Source organism: Notothenia coriiceps, unplaced genomic scaffold, assembly GCF_000735185.1.
Source record: "Notothenia coriiceps isolate Sejong01 unplaced genomic scaffold, NC01 NC01_scaffold00026424, whole genome shotgun sequence".
Lineage (NCBI taxonomy): Eukaryota > Metazoa > Chordata > Actinopteri > Perciformes > Nototheniidae > Notothenia > Notothenia coriiceps.
The window spans coordinates 3,089,813-3,105,643 of NW_011359125.1; the positions used below are offsets into that span (position 1 = coordinate 3,089,813).

Below are 15,831 nucleotides of genomic sequence, written 5' to 3' on the forward strand. Positions count from 1 at the left end.
AAAATGCTTTAAAATATGTTTACTGTTGATATTGCCATTTAATATTGTGTTAAGAATGTTTATAACAGAAGACACAATGAATGTAATGAATGATAAACAAAAGATAAATACAAAAAATGTTTAGAAGAATAACTGATTATGAATTATGAATACAAATATATATTAAGAAAATGTATTAAGCTGTATGATTAATTTGTCATATTTTCCATCATAATTTACTCATTTAAAAAAAAAAATTGCAACAGGGGGGTCTCCGCCAGACGATAATGCTATATGGGGGTCCTTGGCATGGCAAAGTTAGGGAACCCCTGTTTTAAATGACGTTGATTTGTGATGACAACACAATGAACACATTATTTCATTTGTCATTTCTAAAGCCTAAACTACACCTTTGAAAATAGATTCATCTTCATCTTAGGCTGCACTAACAACTTTTATTGGCCAGTCGGGGGACCTCTGGTTAGCATATGTCACATCACATTTATTTGGAAAGCCTAGTTTTAATCTCATTCTCGTATATCAAAGCCTTTTCATACACTGAGAAGCAGAGCAACGTAATAAAAAAAATCTGATTGTGCCTTGGATCACACTGTTCAATCTGCAGCTCTGCCAGTCTCTAATTATCCCCTCAGAGAGCCGGAGAGAAGGAAAAGAATCTGTAGTCGTTGCAGATTTCCCGGACAGATATTATTAGCTTTACCTGCCCTCTTTAATTTCTAAAAGGAGTCAGTAGGACAGAAACTAACAGCGGCTTATATAATCCACAGTAAACCACACATGGGCTGTTTCTTTGCATGCTGGGATATATTGTCCCACCAAGGCCGGTTAAAGAAGTCCCAACCCCTGTCCGGTGTGTGTTAGTGTTGTGGTTTCTTGGCACAGCATCTGAAGTGGGATGCAGACAATTATAAGTGGTTGAACCCTTGTAGCGGTGCCACTTTGTAGCAACATACAATTTTCTGGCTTTTAACCAGCGGATCAGCCCTGGGAGGTTAGGTGACCGCAGCAGCATACATACACACCAACAGATACAAAAAATCCACACACATCCACCTAAAGACACACTCTCACACACATGAACAAACACACTGCTCAGACACCTCGTTTATCTTGGTGACAGAGCAAACGCTCCTCTCTCAGACCAAACAAACACGGCGAGGCGGCACACACACTGGCCCAATCAGCTTCTAATGACTTGCTTCATTAGCTAAATGGCTGTAATTTACTGCTCTGAGCAGGGGTCAGAGGGCCAATGGCAAACAGACCACAGGGGCACCTGGGGGCACACATGGAGGGAGGAGGGTGTGTTTGTTTGGGGGTCCAGGGAAGTGGAGTTGAAAATGCTCAAATACATAAGAGGAAGAGTTTGTTTGTGCCTTTTGCAGTACCTGTGGGGACCAGTTTAACAACGCAACATTCAGGGTTTGGTAATAGATGCAGGTTGTCAAAAGGTATATAGAGTGGAAACTGAAAAGAGAGATGGAGCAGACCGTGGCAGCGAGTCAGAAAATATTAGATGGGCAGAAATCGTTTTTGAAAGAAGCAGAATGTGAGAAGGCAGCAGACAACAACAGATGTAACAACAGCACAACTGTATCCTCTAATATATTCAAGATCCCCGAAATAAGACTGTCTAGGATTTTGTGATAGAAGGATAAGGACACAAAGAGAGACAGACAAAGCCAGCCTGCCAAACAGATCCAGTGGTCCAACACCGACCACTGGCATCTCGACTAGAGGAGTGACTGTGGAGCTGAGAAACAGTCAGCTCATCACACACACACACACACACACCACACACACACACACACACACACACACACACACACACACACACACACACACACACAAAAACATATCTCAGTCCTTCTTCAAGGCCTCAAACCCAATCCCCCAATTACACCATCTTTTCATCCACCTCATTCCGACCGCAGACAAATCATAATTAGGTCTGAAAGAATCTATTAGAATTGTCATTTTTAACAGGGCTCTTGGGTACGTGGGGGGGGGGGCATAATTACAAAACCTCCATTCTCTGGCTACCCTTCTTTTGTCCCCTTAACCGGAACTGAAACAATGAGGACAATTTAAATAGTCAATCAGGAGGGTTTGGCTGCCATGGGGACATGTGGACGTGCTTACTTAGAAACAAAGTGCTGCATGTCTGCACAGGAAGTTTAAGGCGTTTTTGAGGGAAGGTCAAAAAGGGAGACAAATGTGGGTTCTCTGGCATGGAAAAGTTATCTCCTACAGCTGAGCTCTGCCAAAACGGTTCATCAGTCAGTAGAGGAGAAACAGAAAGAGGGAGACAGAGAAGATTAAGGATTATGTCTCCAATTGACATTCCTTAATGTCAGAAAAACCATTAACCCCACAACAGTAGCTGGAGGATAATGCAAAATCACTCTGTGTTGCCCTTCCGACTTCTGCTTAGCATCATGATTGACAAGAAAGCCACAACGCTACTCGTAATGTTTCCAGGCTTTAATCAAATAGCAATCACACATTACAGAGAAAGCAAAGTACCTCATCCCTGAGGGGAACTCAGTTTTCACAGCAGCAATGCACTTGAGACACATGAGAGTAGCTGTCGGACTTGAAATCCTACTCCCAGGAGTGGAAATGTGCGTCTAGTTAAGCGAGATTCTCAGACAATAAAAATACCATCAAACAAAATCAAATCCAACAATCTGGCTACACACAGCTCCCATGATTGGCAGTGCTTTCTTCAAAACCCAGATGTGAAAAGTCCACATTTTCCTCCTATGTGTAATCACGTACTAGAGATCTAAGGTCTTAGGTCAGGGCTTCGAGGTTACGCAAGCAGAACCGAGAAACTGGACTCGCTGAACCGGAGAGAGGCACCCTGCTAGGGCCGCTGGCAGGAAGGGGAGAGGGCCGGGGGTGCAGTGAGGTAAACAGTGTGCACATATTCACTGGCATACACAGAATCACAAAGAAACTCACACTCCTGGAAATAAAACCTTATGCAAGACACTCATTTCCAGGAGTGTGTGTGCAGACAGTTATTCATTTACTCCCTTATCTGTTCTTATCTCATCCGTGTCAATGTGTATATCGTGATTGTGTGGGAGTGTGTGCATGTGTGTGAGATTGTGCCTCAATGAGGACAAACTTCATTAAATACATCTATCCAAAAAGGACATAATGCCTGCCTGGTATTGAATGTTGAGTATGGTATTTTGAAGATGCTCAAACATGTTACATAAAGCAGAAGAGAGAGAAACAAGTGGTGATTGACAACAATCATTCCTAAAATAGTGCCCTATTATCCCAAATAGCTTTGGAATGAAAGCTTTGGATAACTTGTCAAACCTGGAGCAAGCCAACATCTGAATGAGTTCCTTCTGCTGCTCTCAGTGCTGCCCCCCTCCTGCCAGCAGCAGCACAGCACCCTCCTCCAGGTTACCAGAGGCAGACGCAGCCAGAGGCAGACTGTCTGGCTACAACCCAAATGGCTTTCTCCATGGATATAAACAGCGCATCTACAGGCATGGACCACACATGAACACCACTCAGAGAGCACGGGCAAGGACTAGGCACTCAGCTAGTGTGTGTGTGTGTGTGTGTGTGTGTGTGTGTGTGTGTGTGTGTGTGTGTGTGTGTGTGTGTGTGTGTGTGTGTGTGTGCAGGAGAGAGAGAAGAGCAGTGAGATAAATACAGAATATAAGCCCTAGACAGTGTGGGTGGCATACTGCCATACAGTAGACAGAGATCTTGTTTTTCACTTCTATCTGTCCAGTTACTCCCACGTTGCATCAGAATTATTTCCTCGGATACAGCAACAACACCACACTTCATTGGTGGGGGAATACAAATCCCCAAAGAATTAAATGTTGTCTATTATGAACTCCAATTGGATGCATGAGTAATGTGCATAATGGAGGAATACTTAAATTAAATGTCACAACACAGAGTGGCATAAGAGTTCAGATTTCACAACATTTGATTGTTTTTTTGTAGCTCACTTTACAGCTTGAAGTCTTTCATGTTTTAACTGCTTTTATGTAGCTGTCCGAGTGAGTGATGGATAGAAGCCTTTGTGGTGGACACGTAATGTTTACCCGATAAGAAAAGCAAACACTGCAGAGGGTGTGTTTACACATTGTGAACGTTTGACCTGGGACGGATCAGCGAAATCACCACTGATGGGGTTAAAAGGTATAAATGTTGCCGTTATAACTTCAAAATATGAGAGAAGAAGGAGAGAGAATGACGGGGGTAATGGATTGGGAGATTTCCATAATATAGCTAGAGATCCTGTCAGAGGCATTTTGGTAGCAGCCTAATGTGTGTGGTGGTCAGATGAGATCACAAGAGAGACAGGTATTGCAATCTTAAAGGGGATTTGGGGTCTCAGGCGATATCAAAGAGGCGAGCCCCTTTGGAAAGATTAACCAGGGTTAACACGGTTGTCCTCGTTGGGTCACTCCACACCCTGGATGCTGCATACACACGATTTATGGGCACACAGGAGATAAGCACAACGGGCAACACCAGTGTAGCACACACACACACACACACACACACACACACACACACCACACCCCCCCTCAAGGGCTCTGCTGACATTTTCCCGTGTCCTTCTTTTGGTAAGGGCCCCTGCATATGGGTCAAATGAGAGGCCAAAGGCAAAAAAAGAGCAGAAGAAGCCCACTCAGGAAAATGTCAAACTTGCAGAATGGATAGAACAAAAACACACATATTCATATCCACACAGAGCTAACTAGATCTATAAATACAGCAGTAAAGCAGGGGGCAGCACAGTGGAAAAAGCCCAGTGGAAAACCGTCAATTGTTAGCTTAGCAGCCTAGCTCTAAAATTAGCATTCGTAGCAAAGTAAAGCAGACCTTGCAAACATAGGTTTCAAAACACCATTCCTCACCTTAATTATAAAGAGAGAAAGCAGAGAGACTGAGTCGGAACCACCTACTCCTCATTAGTCCACCACTGCACACGCTATGGTGGGGTTAGTTTAGCACCCAGAGCTCAGAGTAATCTCAGCTTCAAAGTATATGGGACATTATATCATTAGCCTATGTAACATCCTGGCCTATATATGCTAATCAAAAGCCCCTCTCACCAAAGGCTTCAGTCGATTTTTAGCAACCTTCAATTATAAACGTTCTTGAATGAGGCCTGTAAGGTTAAAATGACATTCCATAATGAAACTATTCTCGTCAGAATAGCAACGTATAGCAGTCACGTCCCAATCTAACTTTGCTGCTCGTGAGTCTTTAGCCTACTTTGTACGACTGGCAGAGGTTAATGATTATAACAGTACATTCATCTGGAGCCCGGGCCTTTGTCTTGAAAATAAGTTAATTCTGGTTGTGAAGACATGTTTAAGAAAAAGGAGAGTAGGATATCGAACAAAAGATAGCAAAGAAGTCACGACCAAGGTTGTTTAAAAAAAAAAAAGGTACTCAACTTTTTTAATATTCAGCTTTGAATGCGTCACTCCCTCTCCTTTCATGTTTCATTAAAGAGTGATTTAGTACAGCCCATATTAATGTAAAGATTTATTGAAGGTTATAAGGGTCATTGTACTCCCTTACATCTTATCCGTACAAGACTGCCTATCCTACAGGACATCTAGTACACAATAGTATTGTTACAACACCTATTTTAATCGAAAGATATATTTGAATATGGATATTTAAAAACAGATTGGTAAGCACTCCTTACATCTGCTATATAAAGTTAATAGAATGTAATTCAACATTCCCTTTATAGATAAGATTATATTTACGTGTATTGTCTTTGCTCAGAGTACTGGGACAAATACATTTAGTCTCTTTTGTACTTGTTTTTCTCAGATTTATAAAAGATAATATATATTTTCAAGAATGATTCATTGGTCTTTAGCCGTAAAAGAAAAAAAAGAACAAGCCAGAAAAGTGAGGAGAAACTCTTTACCATCATGGCAGCGGACTTCTTTTTTTGTTGGCCAGCAGATATACATCATAAACATTAATCCTTCAATAAATCCAGCAGAAAAGAGAACAGCCCCTGTGTTTCTGTGAGTTTTGGGGGTTGGAAGATGTAAATTGTATTATATTACAGGTGTGTGGCAGTGGCTTGGTGGGTGTATTACCTAACTATTTTGGTTTACACAATCCCAATAAACAGAGCTCAACACACAATCTCTGCTGCTAATTACTCAGCCAGGGCTTTTAAAGTTCCTTTGACATCAGAGATGCTACATAGTGTTGATGAACCCGTGTAGTGTTTGTAGTCTGGGGTGGGGGGGGGGGTGTTACTGTGTAGCACTACAGTAAACGTGCAAACAGCTGCTGTGGTAGAGGGTGATAGGCAGGGTGTTAAAGAGACAGATAGTTGTTGAAAGGTAGGAGGGGGAGATGTGTAAGCTGATGAAATGCTGGATAATCTTAGCCTTGGGCGAGCATACAGATATTTGCAGTATGTGTGTGTGCGCGTGTGTGTGGTTATGTGTGTGTGTTAGAGAGTGAAGGGTGGTCCAAACCTGACAATATTTACTATATGTGCTCTTGAATAGCTTGTGAGCATAGTAATGCGTGTTTAATGTAATATATGAGGCAATCCTCGCCGTCTGACAATACCAGCACTAGGCTGAACACACAGACACAAACTGGGATCAATAAAGAATCTATCTAGGCTAGACAAACTGTATGACAGATCTTCGAAATGCTGCGTCATTAGCTTGCACCTATAGGCTTACATATTGCTGACCCGTACAAAAACACCCAAACAGTAGCAAATTCCAGCCAAACAGCTAGTATGTAATGTGCCTTTCTGCCATGGGGTCATATTAAAACATTTAATATTAGTAACATGTATATCTGCAGCTTCCTTAATGAACAACATTGCTCCATGTTTACCATTTGTTGCGACTCTGCTTGTATTTGCGTCTCCCTCTGCTGCGTTCTGCAGAGTCTTACCTCTGAGGCAGAGGAAGGTGAGGAAGTCCTCGGTCTTGGGCTTGCGTCTGGACAGGTCCTGGATGGACAGGGTGAGGGCTGAAGCAGAGAGGGTGGTCAGGGAGGTGGAGGTGGAGGGCACGGGGGGCAGGACAGCAGCAGTCAGGCTGCCGGGGTCCGCCACCTTGACCGGCGTAGTGCTCGGAGAGTTCGGCTGCGACTGGGCGAACTTCCTCTGGGCCTGGAGCCGAGGTCTGAGAAGGAGAAAACAAGGAAAGAAGGAAGAGTAAGTTACTGATGAATATTTAATTACACTTAGCAATGTAGGAGTCTGCAGCTGATTCAAATCTCACTATAAATATTTTTGCACAAACACACTAATTTTTTAGTTTTGTTGTGGCGCAGTGGCATTTGGATGTTAGATTGCTGAAACAATTACTCAGTAGTGAAGAATTAATCAGCTCTGTGTGTTCAATTGCATATTTGTTAAGTAAAAAGTGGTTGTAAGCCCATCATGGAGGTGCAGATAGCCACACATTTACCTGTTCACATGGTCATTGAGTGTATTTGTAGATGCTTTTTTATTCCTGTTGAGTACTGAATGAAAGATGATTCCAGAGAACAACTGAAGTCTCTTCATCTTAAGAATAAAGATGAAGCAATTCCCTTTTTATTCTCATTTCCTTTGCACCTTTCCACTGTTAAGTGCCTCTTTTTCTCTTTCCACCTCTAACATGCGCTTTCTTTCCACTGTGGTGCACAAAGCTTTTGAGAGGTCTCTCTCATTTCCCCCTCTGCGTGTCTCTTTTCCTTCTTTATTTCAAAGTGTGTCAGTGGAGGTGAGGGAAGGAAGAGAATCTTAAAGAAGTGTGTGTCTGAGGAATAAAGCCATGGACGTGCCTGTCATATGCTTCCCCTCTCGCCACACACCTGGATGGGGACACTCACGTTCACACAAACCATAAAAGTCCTAGATTGGCAGGGTCCAGACGAACCAGCAAGTGGCCTTAATCGATCAGCGCTGCTGCTGCGCGCGCGTGCGTGCGCGTGCGTGTCAGAGCTAGCCTATAAATGTTGAGGCGTAGTGATAGAAGAAATGCGATATCCTGGTATTATTTGTCAATTTGCCGTGGACCCGATTGAAGAAAGGGAAGATAGGATCATGCCTGGAGAACACCCACAATGCATTTGGTGCAGAGCTCCGATTACACTTCAATCAGAGAACAGCGTGAAGTCAAAACGTGTCAATTTCCTGCCGTGACATGGGTGTAAAGCTCAATATGGGAGAAATTGAGAGATGATTGCACACACATTGCCAAAGCACTCCATTGAAGGTGTGAAGAAACTGAACAAACAACAGTTTGCTCACATCAAGTTTGTTTACAATCAAAAAAAGCAGTAAACAAAAGCCTATGACAGAATTCAACTTGGCATTTTCTGTAAACTGGAAATCAATAGTACACGATGGTGATAAGCAGTTACACAAATCTTATTGGCTTTCATTTTGAGTTTACAAAACGTCCACTTTACTCAATGTTTAAGGCATTGTCTCTGTGCCAACAGAATAACACACTTTTAGTCTCTCAATAAATGTGGCCGTGAAAAGTTTAATCACTAATTGTACTTAATAGATGGTGTTATTGTGCCGTCTTATTTCAACATTCACTCAAAAAGCTAGATGCATAGAGGATGTTGTTTTCCCCTGGTGTTACAGAACAAAGAACATGAAAATTCAATATGCAAAACAACACAATGGGGACAGATGTCACTTCACAGAAGGCTGGGATTTACTTGCAAAACATGGAGAGAAAAAGGGATAGTAACAAAGAAGGTTGCACATGAAGTTAAGAGTTGAGATTTGACCCGTAGCCAACCTGTTAACATGAGTGATATGGTGGTATAGGGTAGTAAATGAGAGACAAAGGAAGGGCCTTAGAGTAAGAATTGATACAACAAATGGGGAAAAGAAAAAGATAAGAAAAGATTGATCGGAAACATTTCCAAAACTGACTTAATTCAATGAATGAATACAATTCAAACCCATTCAGGGCCGTCTCGAGAGGTAAATGTGACAAAAGGAGGAGGAAAGTGTAAGAGGTTTCACACTTCAACATTATGTCTGCTCCACTGGCTTTATGTTGCTGGCTGACTGAATAGTCTCAACATGTATTCACTTCTACATACAAGGACACAAAATGCATCCTTATTATACCCTCGCCAACCCAACTTCAAGTCTGTCCTCATGAAACATTTAACTTCTCAGCCTGACACCATAATAAGACTTGTGTCACTCGGGACAGAGATTGGGGCCAGAGAGAAGTACAGAGAAGGATGAAGCCAGAGAAGTGATGGAGAGAGGGGGGGGGGGGGGGGTATGAAGAGGCACACTCTGAGCCGGGAGGTTTGCGTGACTGCAAGGCTGGGAAAGAAAGTGTGTGAGAAGAAGTGAAGTGATGGAGAGGGGAAGTTAATACAAAGAGAAGAGGAGACACAATGTACATAGATACACACACGGATACTTAGCAATCGGAGTTAGGTAACTTAACCTCAAACATGCCGCCACATCCATTTAGGCCTTTGGACACATATTATAATATTGCTTTCATACACAGCAATGCTTTAACAAATACCTTACCGTGGTCATGTGGCAACTCAAATGTGCAGCCCCCCGAACCTGTCCCACCACTGAATACATTTAATCATCTGCAATTTAATATGAGAACGTCAACTAAGCTGTGCTATAAACACTTTCTAAATAGTGTCAGAGGAGAGAGGGAGATCTCTATTAAAGCCTCTATGTTGAACTAAACCCTGGATAGTTTCATTGCTCGGAACTTGGATCATATTTAAAATGCTTAAAAACTGAATAACTGGCACGCACAAAAAGAGAACTGACACACAAAAAGTAAATACAAACGGTATGAGAAGATAAATAAAGCAGAAGCAACGGTGCAAAAGAATGTGGACAGAGACAGATGAGCTAATAAAGCATTGTGCTTACTACTTCCTGTCTAGACAGTCAACCAGAGCTTCTTTAGACAGGTTTTCCTACGACGATCCTCTGTTATCTGTTATATATTAACTAACATGGGAGATATCCTTAGGGGGGGCTTCTAACAATCACTGAAAATACATTTCTGTTCACAGGTAATCTTTATTAATTGGACTAAATTGTCTTAATGCACATTTATCTATGTATTATTAATTCCAATCTTCTTCCTCCTTAGATACACTAACAGCACTGATAAATAGGTATGAACACCGATCTGCTTTGCTGATGGTGAGATAATTAAGGGTCTGGCAGTTAATCCACAAGCTGGGAGTGGATAAATAAAACCCTATGACCTTACCATGCCAAAACTACTAATTTGGTAACAAGTAATTACCTGCTCGCATAAGATGAAAGAGAGCGCTCTTCCTTGGGAATAGTGCTAGGGTGTCAAAACAAAAGATTGTTTTTATCACTATTAGGTGTGTCAGTAATACAGGGCATGAGAAACTATTACAATAACACACATTTAACAAATTCATCCACATAACCCTGAAATCACACACACACACACACACACACACACACACACACACACACACACACACACACACACACACTCTCTCTCTCTCTCTCACACACAACCACACACACACACACACACACACGCGCACACACACACTCTCTATCTCACACGGACACACACACTGTTTCTCACACACACACACACACACACACACACACACACACCAAAATCAGCATGGGAACCATTTGCAATGACATGACTGTTATTGTAAGCGCTGCTACTGCGCTAAGGGCTCAGTGGTAACATGAGCCTGTGATTTAGCCCTGTATGCCCAGAGGAGGGCTGCCCGTGTGTGTGTGTTGTCTGTCAGGGAGGGTACACTATGTTCCCAAGCGTGTTGAGCTATAGAATACTCATTGGTGCAGTGCCGTGTTAGGTGAGTGATGCTTACGTAAGAAAAATTAAAGTGATTGCCCTGATTGGGGGAGAATCAGAGGAGGGCTGGAGGAAGGCAGGGGGGGAAAAGAGGAAACAGAGATCCGATCGCAGGAGAAAAAGCAAAGAGATTACAGCAGGATGTCCCCATTCATCCCTTTCTAATCCACCTTTCATCCATCCTTTCCTCCCTCCATCCCTTCCTGCTACCCCCCCAGCCATCTACCCTTCAAAGGGCTGCTCTAATGTGTAATATTACACATGCCACCGTAGCTGCTAGAGCATTGATTATCTCCGGGAGAGACGGAGTGAGAAAAAAATGTGACGATACTGTCAGCCAGCAATCTCTGGGAAAAAAGGTAAAAGGAGGAAGAAGAAAGGGAGAGGATAAAGGGCCATTTGCGATTTCGCACTAACACATAAATGAAGTGAGATAATAAAAAAAAAGGGAATTAGGTGGGGATCAAGGGACACAAGGACAGAAAGACAGATGAGCTACTATTTAACTCAGCCGAAGCAGGACCACCGGCACACTTATGGACAGCTGACATAGATCCCACACATGGAGCCTGTCAATCAAACACTTATGGCTCTCTTGTTCAGTCTCCATCTTATCAACACCTTTCCAGTGATCTTCGTTTCCATGGGAACTGCTATGATAGCAGGACGTCTCCATGTGGGTATGTTGTGCTATGAGGGTGTTGGCAGGCATCCGCCCTGCTGAAGTGTCATCAAGCAAGACGGGGTCCCTTCTACAGGGATTTTTGGTCAATGACTCTCATTTAGCAAAAACTAAACGTATATTTAAAAATCAGTTGATACGTCTATGTTGACATTACAAGCAAATGGGGCCTGAATCAGATTTTGTATTGATGTGACACAGGTACGATTTTTTCAAGATAGTGGGGACACTGAAATCCTTTTAATGTATGTTTTATTTGATGTGGGCAGCTTTCATCAGTGATCCTAAACCTGATATATCAGTGGTCATGTGATGGCTTTAAGAACGGTCATATAAAATGAATGTGTGTTTTCCGTCTTATACTGGCAGGCGCATTCGGAGAGTAATGGCTTTCTTTTTAAGTCTGAGTTGCTGAGCGCTGATTTATACTCAAATGCAGCCCTGGACATCCTAAGGTTTTAAGAAACTGTTCATCAGTGAAACCCTCAGAAGGGCAGCACCATTATTCCACTCCCGCATCACACCTCTTTCTCCCCAGCTTTGTCTTCTCACTTTTATCCTCAACATGGGACCATTTTTCCACCATTTGTATCTGACCTCTGCAGAAAAACATGTGCAGGATAAATGTTTTCACCGCCAAGTCATCTGTTTTTTTCCTAAATGCCCTTCCCTTCCCGCAAATGTCACGTCTTCTGTTGTTGTTCTACACAGGCTCCTGTGTGTGATGTAGTGGGTCGCTTGCAGTTGCATGTGAGGCATTTGAGGGCAGAGATCTGTTCACGTAAATGTCAGATATGGGTCGCTTCAAACATAAATATGAAGTCTAGGCAGGCAAAGATCTAGGGGATAAACCTATGAAATTAAGCACTTGTTATGGGGACATAGCCTAACTCAAAACTGCCAGTGTAGGAAAAGAGAATCACAAATACAAAAATGCAACCCCAACTGGCTCCTTAAACCAGCTTTACTGTCAGCGAAAGCATATCAGCAGGGTTTAGACTGCAACAAACTAGATGACTAAGCACATGTGTGTTTGTGTGGGAAGAGCTGATTTATGAAACCACATATCAACTCATTTGTGAATTAAAAAAAACGTATAATAGATGCAAAGGAAAATACTTTAAATGACAATTAGGCAGGAGTGATGGTAAACAAACAGTGTCCCGTGCATGTTTGATTTATTGAATAAGCTGCTGGCCCAGCATCTTGCAAGTCTTTACACATATTAAATATTGATGTACAGAGTCCAATATGTACGAAGCAAAAGAACAGCAGATGGAATAAACAAAGAGATACAATCACTGTGGAGACTTAAATGATTTGCTTTTCATTGTCTCACAATACAGAACAAAATGTGTATTTGGCATCTGTGTTCTAGCTTTACAAAGGTAACTAGCAACAAATACAAATCTTTTTTTATTCTAAAGTTAGAATGATTAAGCCTGATCCTAAGCCAATATACAAATTAAATGGACAATTAAAGCCTAGTTCTACTTTTAGGTTTCCATCTTCACAAAATATAGCATTAGTATAAATCCTTTAATTAATAAATGTGTAGAATGACTAAGCTCCTTAACCTGAGAGGGCATTTAATGTGTGTGTGTGTGTGTGTGTGTGTGTGTGTGTGTGTGTGTGTGTGTGTGTGTGTGTGTGTGTGTGTGTGTGTGTGTGTGTGTGTGTGTTTCTTAAGTCCGTTTAGCCAAAAAATCTGAGAAACATGGATGCACATGTTTATGTACACAGAGTCAAATGTGTACAGGTGTTTATATGCATAGAGTAAGCTTCACAAAATGTTAAAGCATTAATCAATTTCTATTTATATATATGTGTACTGCCTGGCAGCCAGTTCAGATCTAATCCATCAGCAGATAAAAGAGTGAAAGAAAGGGTGTATATATATGCAACGATCACACTGTAATTGACACCATGTGTATGTGTGATTAAGAGCAATAAAAGCATTTGTATAAAAGAGAAAAACGCTTCAAGGCCTTTATGTTTTCCCAAACCTGTCTTCTATCACATTTAACTGACAATTCACCTTTTAGTTTAGCACATTACAAAATAAAGAGTAAATGAGGAACATTCATCAGCTGGCCTTTACAGATGTTACTTCTGAGCCTGTAAGGAACCACTCCCAGGGTTAAAAGTGCATCATATATTCAAATGGAGTTATTTAAACCCTACACTGACCACACATCATCCATTTTGGATTTATGTTGGGGAACTAAACGGTTATAACCGAACACTTATCTTACTCAATGTGTTTATTGCTTTTCTGTCTCCATGTATGCAGGAAGGGGAGGGCACTTACTGCAGTGACTGACCCTCTGACCTTTTGACCTTCACCATATGCAAACAGCCCCTGCACAGACCCCAGTCACATATACAGTGAGCAATGTGCACACCAAACACAAATAAATGCCATCATTAGTCATTGAGCTGAGGCTGCTCAGAGGGGTAATATGCACACAGAAGGCCTCTTATTGCTCCTTATGCAAAGCCTGAAAGTACAGCAAGTAGTCCACTGGAAAGCCTCCATAACCATGGTAGTAACAAATATACACTTCAGTATTTCTCTACATCTTGTCAGCATATGATTCTAACGCTCAACTGCTTTGTGTTGACATCAAGATAAATGGAGGGGTTTTATTTAGAGGTGTGAAAGCATCCGTGTGTGTGTTTAGGTTCAGCTGTGACAGCTATATGCTTTAAGAGTCACAATAAGGCTCCTACGAGATAAAAGATAACGCAGGGCTCTGGCTGCATATTTAAATATAACCGTGGCTTTTCACTTGGCTCTTTTATTGAATGAAACAATGAGAGGGGAGATGGCCTGATAGGCAGATGTGGAGAGAGTCATCTTGACAATAGATCAAACTTAGCTGTATCTCTGTGAATATATACATGCTATATTAGGTTAGGTGGAAGTCAGCCGTTGCCCCCTTTGTCACCTAAAAAATGCTAATGTTAAATGATGTGCTTACACTTAAGCCACTGAAATAACTTCCAAACACGTCGACGGTAGCTCAAAAGTTTTCAATTGATGTTGAATTAAGGTAAAAAAAATAACGAAGTAACTTGTCCAGCTCTGCTTCCTTTTCCCTCAGGGCCAGAAAGAAAAAGATAGAACGCTGCACTTATATATAGGCTTTGTTAGCAGTCAAGGTCCACTGCTCAGGGCGGTTTGCCCTCCCCCCTTCACAGCAACATGCGGAACGTCAAACCCCATGACCTCTGACCTTGCAGTCTTTATTCTCCCCTGGGAATGGCTGACCACAGCCAGATTAGGTCAATAAACATCAGAGAAGGTTCTGTATGTGTTTAGCAATCAGTCTAATTAAGACAGAGTCCGGTGTGTGGACATTTGGAGACCTTGAGTGGACTTGAGGCCTTGGGGCTAGAGACACAGGAGAACGTGGCTCACACAAAAGATCTGCGACTGAAAGTGGAGTACACTGTGCGCCTTAAATTAAATGTGAAAATAAATAAAAGGGTCATCTACTGAACAGTAAACATTCATCTACTTATTGTTTTACAGTTATGAATCCAGTTTTTCCTGTATGTTGGTGTCTTTTGGTGAACAACTAAGAACATATTTGAAAGAAGATTACACACAGACAGTTTCAACACACAGACACACACACACCTCCAGACTGATCAACCTTTCACCGGTGCGTTTCCAATTCACAGATGATTCCCAGGTTGAGATGACAAGACTGAACCCTCCCAATGGGTCACTGCACTTTGCAGTCGAGTACTTTGTGCTACACTTTTGAAACATTTTCTTTTCACACACGGCTGCCAACTGAGTGCTGGCTTTAAAAAGAACATCAAGGTGTAGTGATGCTTGCCTTTGGATTCATCCAGCTATAAAGCTTTTTTTTTAAAAAGGGGAAAAACTTGGAACACATTGCTTGACACACAAGGTTAATAAGTGTTCTATGCTTTCTGATTTCAAATAAGATACTCTTATTCAATCATATACTAATTATAATATATTGAGGGCATTGTGAGTCAGCTTTTAAATGAATAGTCACAATATTCTGAGGCATCTTAACAGCTTTGCTTACAAGAATATGTTTGCAGCTTAAAATAAAAGACTTTTCTGACTTCAGATGATACAAAACTAACAGTGTACAGTAAATCCTGTCAACCACTTAGATTTTGTTCTCATCAAGTAAAAAAAAGACATGCGTTAGAGATGGTAGCACAGATTAAACCTATGTAAGCACATGTATCTGGCAGTGATTATGGGAGCATGTCTGTCTAGTGAGT

At 41.8% G+C, this 15,831-nt stretch overlaps 1 protein-coding gene across 2 annotated transcripts in view; it reads right to left on the reverse strand.

Moving 5' to 3' along the window:
* The window catches only part of jarid2b (jumonji and AT-rich interaction domain containing 2b), a 101,786-nt gene that overhangs the window by 27,627 nt on the left and 58,328 nt on the right, over positions 1-15,831 (reverse strand). Inside the window, exon 4 of one of the 2 annotated variants that reach the window (XM_010784700.1) lies at positions 6,946-7,178. In XM_010784700.1, the coding sequence (XP_010783002.1) occupies positions 6,946-7,178 (233 nt within the window). Of the gene's footprint in view, positions 1-6,885; positions 7,179-15,831 lie in introns of both variants that reach the window. The other variant, XM_010784699.1, reaches the window with a different exon arrangement.